The sequence below is a fragment of the Cheilinus undulatus genome, linkage group 15, assembly GCF_018320785.1.
Source record: "Cheilinus undulatus linkage group 15, ASM1832078v1, whole genome shotgun sequence".
NCBI lineage: Eukaryota > Metazoa > Chordata > Actinopteri > Labriformes > Labridae > Cheilinus > Cheilinus undulatus.
The window spans coordinates 39,303,763-39,313,056 of NC_054879.1; the positions used below are offsets into that span (position 1 = coordinate 39,303,763).

Consider the following 9,294-nt stretch of genomic DNA (forward strand, 5'->3'; position numbering starts at 1 on the left):
AGTACAGAGGTATTCTGGCCTCTGAGTTTATGGATGTCCAAGTGTGCATAGCTTTTTAGAAGTCTGATGTCTGCAACTGTTGACTCTATCTCGTCATTTAATTTTTTTTTCTTTTTTAGAATTGCCAGACTTTCATATTTGAATTCAATAGTTTCAACTCTTTTACTTTAAACTTTCAGATTTGTTCTTTTTTTAAGTGGCAGAAATGGGCTTCCAGCTTTGTGAGAATAAGAAATGCTTGAGAAAAACAGGAAAAAAAGGCAATTAAATTTAAAATGATGCAAAGTAATAAAATCATGAATCATTGTATATATAAAACAATGTCTGATCGTGAATTACAGTGTACGTGTTCCATTAATATTTTCTGTCATATTTATCTATATATCAATATATATAGAGATATACCATACCTTTCCTTAAGGTCTAGTATTTTATTCCATGTATTTTAGAGGCAAAAAAATGAAGCATTTGACGGAACAGTGTCACATTTACATTCAAAACTGCTTTGTCGCTTATGAGTTTTATTTTGAAGGTTACCACCGGAACATGGTCTTTATGTTGTTGCTAACTTTGTCCGTTGGAGGCTGACAGGCAGCAGGCGGATAGTTGCAGCAGTGAACAGCATGGCTTACATGGCTAGGATCGGTCCGTCCATTCTGAGCAGTAACCTGGCCTGTCTGGGCAGCGAATGTGTTCGGATGATGGAGTGCGGGGCGGACTACCTGCACCTCGACGTCATGGACGGGTCAGTTTTTCTCTGCTCTGTTAGTTAGCTTCATGAGCTAGCCGGCTAACGACTAGCAAGCCGACTAGAAGTTCAGTGTGCTAAAGTTGGCTGACAACATGCTAAAGCTAACATGCCACAAGTTAGTCTAAGAAATGAATGGTTTCTGTTTTAAAGGATGGTAATTAAAGCCTTTCTAAAAGTAGAAAGTCAAGGATAATGCTGTCCTTTAGGTCTTATCGTGTGGCTGTTTGTTTCCTCGTCCTTCGTGTGCAATACCTGAGTTTGCAGCTGTTATGCAAGGTAGGGATGTTTCATCACATCAGGAAGCTTAAAGTTTGATTTTGTTTCCCTTTGCAGACATTTTGTCCCTAACATCACATTCGGACATCCCATGGTGGAGTGTTTGAGGAAGTCAGTGGGCCAGGACCCTTTCTTTGGTGAGAATACATGATCCCCCAGCATATGCTTAACCAAGTTATCCTGTTGGACTGAACTGTGAATGCAGCAGCTCTTTAGATGGCAGTGTAGTGAATCAGTTGTATTAATGTTGCAGACATGCATATGATGGTGTCTCGGCCGGAGCAGTGGGTGAAGCCCATGGCAGCTGCAGGAGCAAACCAGTACACATTTCACCTGGAGGCAACCACCAACCCTGGAAACCTCATCAAGGAGATAAGAGAGAGTGGCATGAAGGTGAGGGGATGATGCTGTAAAGCAGCACACAGAGAACTTTTACAAAACTGACAGCAAAATAACCTGAACTATTCAACATAATTCACTAAAACATCACAGGAACACTAGGACCCTGCTACATAACAGAGACAAAGAGGACTGGAGATGTAGAGAATTAAAAGAGACAGTGAAAAATCACATGAGTTTAAAGCAATGAAAAGAAGGTTAAGCAATGCAGTGAGTAAAAGGAGAGGGGATAGATAAAGTCTGGGGAAGAATAAAATTAAGAACAAATAGAAATTGTGAAACAATATGATGTAGAAGCGGTAAAATGGGGAGAGCAATGACATAAGCAAAGAAGATAAATGAGAAGCAGTGGAAGAAATTGAGGATATAGGGGAAGTGAAAGAGGTGCGATATAAAGGAAATAGAATAGAAAGTTCCGCGAGTAAAGAAGAGTGTGGATTTTTGACATCATCTTCAGCTTTATAAACTGAGATGGATATAATTGATTTGTCATGCTAATACTGTGTACGTTTTGTAGGTGGGTTTGGCCATAAAGCCGGGGACTTCTGTTGAAGAACTCGCACCCTGGGCTAACCAGATCGACATGGCACTGGTCATGACTGTAGAACCTGGCTTTGGAGGACAGAAGTTCTTGGAGGACATGATGCCAAAGGTGAGGTTCATGTAAGAAAGAGGAGAGATGTCAGAACAACAAAAACAGCAAACAAAAACAAATCTGAAACCCTTTGATGCAATATTCATTATAAGGTGGAAGATGTGTGTAAATTATTACGGTAGTTTAGAGCAGTGTTTCCCAACTATTTTTCCTTATATCTTCAACATATATAAGACAGCATTTAAAGCCAGTATGTTAGTTGTAATTATCTTTAGAAATCTTCACTTCTGGGGATATGGACAATGATCTTTCTCAGCTAATATCTGCCAGTACTGATATTATAGAAATATAGATATGGGAGACGAGGTAGCACTGTTTACAGCATCGTTTTTCTTCATTGGGTTATAATCCTGCATTCAGAGAGAGTGGTGGTGTATCCTCCTGAGACCTGAGCTTTTGTTTGGTATGCATTTTAAGTTTCTCCCACTTATTTTGGATGAGTGGGACCTGATGAATATTAAACCTAAACCCTGTCTTTGAACAGGAAGTATTTTGCACCAAACAATGGTGTTTGCAATAGCTGTATCATACTGGGCTGTACAAAAAATCTTTACATGGAGGAAGTAGTTTTGATGAAGAATATGTGTTTCTCCACTAAAAGTTCTTGAGGTCTTGGAGAATTCCCTTTAGAATTACTAGAGATTCCAAAACACTAAAGATCCACTCAAATCCCTGAAAATAAAAACATTTCTGTGAAAACTCTTACTAAAGAAATTCCATAGAAGATCTTATAACTGCCAAATGTTTCAGTGAAACATTATAAAAAAATTCTAGAGATTTCAATAAAAAGCATCCCAAAAATTCCCTGAAAATCCCTGAAAGTAAATCAAGCAAGTTGCCCAAATTTAAAAGCAAATTCCACCCAATTTTCCAATCAAATTTCCCCAGATGTACAAATAAATGTCCCCAAAAACCATGGCAATTTATAGAAGGTTTTCTTAAAAAAACACCCCCCACATATCCAAACGAATTCCCTACAATTTACATGAAAATTCAGGACAATTTTAGAAAACCCCCGCCCGAATCTCCAAACAAAGTAATTCCTACATTCCCATTAAATCCCTTAAATCTAAAAGCACTTTCATCTCATACTGTTTCAACATATATTCCATATTTTATGGTACATACAAAAAGAAGAAAATCAAATTTTCTCATTTTTCTAGTCCTTTTTTCCTATTTTTCTTTTTTTTTTTTTTTACAGAAGTGGGGAAATTTGTTTATTAGCATGAATATAACAAGTCACAGCCAAGAAAGAAGCTCCCTTAATTTCACCTCAGCTCAGTAGTTAATTTGATATGTATATACAGTAGGTCCAAAGAACGAGGAAGCATTGTGTCTCTTTTTGCAGTCTGTGAAATCTATAAAGGGTTGATGTTAAGATGGTCTTGACCACTTTTATTCTGTTCATAACAGGTCAGCTGGCTGAGGAGTCAGTTTCCTTCTTTAGACATTGAAGTAGACGGAGGAGTCGGCCCTGACACCATCCACAGATGTGCAGACGTAAGAAACACAAACATCCGGCCGTTAGAAAAATCAGGTTTTGTGAGTTTTTCACGCCCAAGTGTGTGTGTGTGTGTGTATCTTTCCTGCAGGCTGGAGCAAACATGATCGTCTCAGGCAGCGCTGTGATCGGCAGCGACGACCCTCGTTCTGTCATCGCTCTCCTGCGCACTGCTGTAGCTGAAGCAATCCAGAAACGTTCACTGGACCGCTGAGACGATCTTCACCTGTCCATTCCCAGAACACAACACAGCAGCTAGTGGAGTAGACCCGGACATTCTATATCTGGAGCAGACATAAGGGGTCTCGATCTAAATGGGGGGCTTCTGTGTGGTGCGTAAGCTGACAGAAATCAGATCACTTTGATGTGAGTGAAGCTGCACCGTGCCTCTTCAAAACTTTATGAACTTTGTCCTGTTCTGCCTCAATCTCTGAACAATTAAGTCTTGTCATAGCCGGGGGGAATAACTCTCAAGACAGGAGTCGAGGTTACACTTATTTCACATGTAAAAACATTCCTGAATTTTATTTGATTACACTGTAAGTTAAAAGTATGAAGTAATTATGAAATAAACTGTCCAAGCAGCACTGTGTTCAGCTCAATCCTCAGTTTAGCTAATTATTTTTGACCTTTATCATAAATAGTTTTTCATATCAAGAACTTTTAAACTGTTTTGTTGGAACTTAATGCACTACTGAGCAAAATTAATGTTCAATCATCATGAGATTTGTTTTTTGCAGATTAAAGCGATTCAAGTAAAGTCAAGTCTGGAACTCACAGATGCGTGTTTGTTTTTTCTTATCACACTGAAAACATTTCTGGAAGAATTATTAAATGCAACACAGAATAAATGACTGAATTTAACCCACTGAGCATCTTTTACTCTGAAAATGCAGCAGAGGCTCCTGCTACTCAGCCTATGTTTAGATTGAAAAACTTTCATCCATCCATTTTCTATACCGCTTATCCCGTTGGGGGTTGTGGGAGCCTACCCCAGTTGTCATTAGGCGAGAGGCAGGGTACATCCTGGTCTGATCACCAGTCAATCACAGGGTGACATACAGACCAGGCATGCTCAAATTCACACCTTTGGGCAATTTAGAGTCACCAATTAACCTAATGAGCTAATTAACCCACACATGCAAACTCCGCACAGAAAGGCCATGGTCGGAAAGCAAACCTGGAACCTTCTTGCTGTGAGGCAGCAGCACTAACCCCTGAGCCGCCGTGCTTTCCATGGGAAAAGCCTCTTCCTTTGGATCTCTTGAGCTGACTGTTTAAAAATTAAAAAAAATGTGCATGTATAAATACATTCAAGTATTAAATTTAATTCTTATATCGAGGGCCTCTAATAATGTCACTTTATTTCACTCTACTATATTTCAAAGGAAAAACATTATTTTTATCTGAGCTACAATCAGATAACAACTACAGTACACAAATGAAGCATAGATCCACCCCTGGTCAGGATGAGGCTGAACCTTCAGCAGAGAAAGAACATCCTGACGGCTCATCTTCACATTCAGACACAAAAAAAGCATACTGCACAAAGCTGCTGAACTTGATAGGAGTGTTGGTGCTTGAAGATGAGTACCGCAGTATTCTTTACATATCGGTCCTTGAAATGGAGCAGATAAAGGAGCTAATAAGATTTGTGCTGCTCTTTGCTACTGTAATCCTTTAAACACCGTGCTAAGAATAAGGTATTATTATTAGGGCCCGAGCACCGAGTGGTGCGAGGACCTAATTGCAATCACTAGGATTATTTTACTTACACATTTGTCGTCATTGCATGGACTTTTAAGGCCCTTAACATTTCTGAATTCACAGAAAACTTTGCAAGTACATCTGGTCTCGTGAAAATGTTGATATTTTTTTGGGGTCTCCAACATGAAAATTCAGAATTGCAAAAATAGCGCCCCCTAATAGTTTTCAAAGTTAAAGCCCCCTCCTTTGACTTTGTCGTAGATTCATGAAATTATGTGTGCAGGTGCGGCTTGGGGAGATTTACAAAAAAGCCTCTTGGGCCTATACTCTATCTCCAACAGGAAATCCACCATTTTGAATAAATATGCAAAAAAGGGGATGTTTTTGGCCTTTTCCAGGGGTCCTATCTGGATTAACTCCGCTGAGGGATTTCATCTGATCAACTTGTACTTTGGCACAGAGCTACATAAGACATGGATGATGAATAGTTATTCGGGGTTTTCTCATTAGCCAAAAGGTGTGAGCCCTCAAATTTGCATATTTCTCTGGTAAACAGGATCATATTGCTCAGATATATTGATGGTCATGGCCTGCACCCATTCATATGGTCAGATTTTTTACAGATCAAAGCGCCACCTAGTGGTGACAGGAAATGTCAAGGTTTATGGTGCAAGCTACAGTTAAAAAACTATCCAAGATATCCATTTCAAATTTGTGTCAGGAAGGACTAAAGAAGTGGATTTAGCTTTGTGAAAAATAAAATTGACTTTTTGTCAGAGGGCGTGGCCTCTACAGGGCGACAAAGTCAAGAGTCGCCATTTTGTCTTGCCAAAATTTTTTAAACATTCCTAACTCTAGTATACATGGTCATATCTGAGACAGATTTCATGTGCTTGATAGCAGTCCAGGCCAGAACACAACCAAACTTGAAATTTTGAAAAATTGTACAGCGCCACCCTCTGGCAACAGAAAGTCACTACTCCTGAATTTCACTTCACAGTACCCACATGTTTGGGCAGATCATTCTGAAAATGGCTCAGGCAGTTCCCAAGGAGTTGGCCTTACACATATACAATGGTCAAATGTCTACGTTAAAGGGCGTGGCCATGGCAATTTTTGTTTGCCATGAAACAGGAAGTAGATTTTTCAAATGGTTACAAGACATCTAGAGCAATGAAACTTGACCAAAAAAAATCTCATTGGCATTCTGAGATGATTGATGTTAATTTTGTAGGTGGGCGTGACCTATTGGCTCAATGGCACCCCCTAGAACATTTTAAAAAATCAGCCCCCCCAGCAGGTTTAACCTAGGATTTTGAACATGTGTGGGCAGATATGTCATGTCAGGATCCAAAAAAAAAAAAAAAAAAAAAAAAAAAGAAGGCCTTTTGGACTCATATCGTAAGTCAAACAGGAAGTTGGCCATTTTGAATTTTTTGGTAAAAAGAGGCATATTTTAGGGGTCGTATTTGAACGTACTCGTCCTAGGGCGTTCAATCCAAACTACTTGATCTTTAGTGTAGAGCAAGAAGAGATGTCTTAGGTCCAAAGTTATTCAGGATTTTCTCATTAGTCGAAAGGCGTGGCCATGGCGGCCCCTTAGATTGAAATGCTTCATCATGTGATAAAAGTAGCTGGTGCTCATTGAAAAATTTCCATTTATTACAAGATTGGCCAAATCCTGCTGAAATTAGCCCAGGGACATCCCTTAAGGTTGGTACTACTCAAATGTGAAAATCAAGAGTCCTTACCTAAAATGGTGTGGTGGTGACAATTTTTCATTTGCCATGTAACAGGAAGTAGAATTATCTAGTGCTTACAAAACTTGTAAAGCCATGAAACTTGGCAGAAAAACACCCAGGTTTGGTGTTTAAATGTCAATCAGATCCACTAATGTGCCTGAAACTGCTGTAGTATGCATGCCAGGCCAGTAGTTGGCAGTGTGACTGACAATGAAGCACATGCATGCACACCTTTCCTTCTTCCTGGTGGTGTCAACAGACAAACATGGCTGACACACAAATGTTTGTGTGGACAGATGAAGTCGGGTTCTTCCTAGTGACAGTCAACCACAAAATAAATAGATATTTAAAAAATGGGAACATATAAATGTTGGCAGGAAGTGAGCAGCACAAACAAACAGCACATTTTTGTGTCAACTGTGCAGCACCAGGCTAAGATCAAGTCTCTGACGGACTACATGCAGAACATGGAGCAGAAGAAGAGACGGCTGGAGGAGAGCCAGGACGCTCTGACCGAGGAGCTCGCTAAGCTGCAGGCTCATGGTTCGCACATTTATATTAACCATTGAAACATCTTAGCTCAAGTAAAAACAGGCTAACTTGATGGAATTGTTCTCTTTGTTTTTCATCTGAGAAAAGACACGAGATGTCAGGAGAGGAGAAGGAGAAGGAGGACATCGGCAGACACGATGGGGACGGGGACATAAAGGTGAGGAGGAAACACGTCACTGAGAATCTTTGTTACAGAAATGTGAAATAGCTAAATGTTTTTGTATCTGTGTGGCACAGAAAACTCTGGAGGAGCAGCTGGAGAACCACAGAGAGGCTCACCACAAACAGCTGAGCCGACTGAGAGACGAGATCGAAGACGAGCAGAAGATGCTGGACGAGCTCACAGAGTAAGTCTGACTGTTTTAAATCCAACTACATTTTTAAAGACGTTAGAGACCACAGACGTAAGAAGAAACACATGGCATGAGATATTTGAATCAAAGTCTGCAGTAAAATAAGTATACTAATTATTTAGACCAGTGTTACTGAAAACTGCTCAACAAAAGAGCCAAATTGTTGAAAAATACCTTTGCAATAGCCACACTTAAAGTGGTGAAAAGTGTCAAAAATTGATTGAAAGAGGCATAAATGTTCAAAAAGCAGAAAAAATGGTATACAGGTTCAAAATTGGAACAAAATAGCACAAACTGGGTGAAAAGTGTCAAAAAAGGAGTTACAGATAACAAAAATGGTCAGAAAGCAGCGAAAAATGTGGTATAAAATAGTGGAAAGTGGCTAATATGGCAAAAAGCTGAAAAAATGTGGTTAAAAAGTTGTGGATGGTGACTAAAATGGGTAAAAGGTGATGAAAAGGTGCAAAAATGGAATAAAATGGCAACAAAAATGGGTGTAAAGTGGCAAAAATGGGTGAGAAGTGACATTAAAAAAGGAGTTACAGATGATAAAAATGGTCAGAAAGTGGCAAAAATGTAGTAAAAATGAATGAAAAGTGACTGAAATGGTCAAAAAGCAGCACAAATGTGGAAAAAAATTAGTGAGAAGTGACTAAAAAGGTCAAAAAGCAGCAAAAAAATTGGTGAGAAGGTGCAAAATTGGAATAAAATGGCAAAAAATGGGCTAGAAGCGACATAAAAAAGGAGATAAGAGAAGCAGATAACAAAAATGGTCAGAAAGCTGCAAAAATGTGGTAAAATTAGTGAAAAGTGACTAAAATGGGCATAAAGATGCAAAAATGAATGAAAATTGACTAAAATGGCTAAAAGCAGCAAAAAAATTGGTGAATAGGTGAAAAATAGGCATTAAATGGCAAAAACTATGCGAACAATAGCAACAATGGGTGAGAAGTTACATAAAAAAGCAGTTACAGATGATAAAAACAGTCAGAAAGTGGCAAAAATTTGGTAAAATAATGGTGAAAAGTAACTGAAAGGGGCAAAAAGTGGCAAAATGGGCTAAAAAATGATTTAAAAAGTGACTTAAATTGTAAAAAGCGTCAGAAATGTGGTTATAAAAATGGTGAAAATTGAGTTAAATAGTCAAAAAGGGGCAAAAATGTGATAAATTATTGGTGAAAAGTGACTAAATGGGCAAAATGCTGCAAAGAGTGACAAGAACGTAAAAAGTGTCAATTAATGTCAAAAAAAGCAGCTTAAATTGGGTGAAAAATGGCCAAAAAATGGCCAAAAAGGGGAAAGGATTGCAAATAGCAAAAAGCAGGATTAAAGTGGCAAAAACTACAAAACTGGCAAGA

At 38.9% G+C, this 9,294-nt stretch overlaps 1 protein-coding gene across 1 annotated transcript; it reads left to right on the forward strand.

Moving 5' to 3' along the window:
• The first annotated feature begins 575 nt into the window (after positions 1-575).
• rpe (ribulose-5-phosphate-3-epimerase) lies at positions 576-4,359 on the forward strand. Its single transcript, XM_041807289.1, has 6 exons — positions 576-745; positions 1,085-1,164; positions 1,281-1,420; positions 1,944-2,078; positions 3,495-3,581; positions 3,674-4,359. The coding sequence occupies exons 1-6, from the start codon at positions 624-626 to the stop codon at positions 3,794-3,796; spliced, it is 687 nt and encodes a 228-aa protein (XP_041663223.1). The 5' UTR covers positions 576-623; the 3' UTR covers positions 3,797-4,359.
• Positions 4,360-9,294: the final 4,935 nt, after the last annotated feature.

Excerpts from the sequence above, each read along its gene's own strand:
- rpe (XM_041807289.1), top strand. The coding sequence starts at position 624 with ATGGCTTACATGGCTAGGATCGGTCCGTCCATTCTGAGCAGTAACCTG. Across the intron at positions 1,165-1,280 it reads GGGCCAGGACCCTTTCTTTG|ACATGCATATGATGGTGTCT; the intron begins GTGAGAATACAT and ends TTAATGTTGCAG. Across the intron at positions 1,421-1,943 it reads TAAGAGAGAGTGGCATGAAG|GTGGGTTTGGCCATAAAGCC; the intron begins GTGAGGGGATGA and ends TACGTTTTGTAG.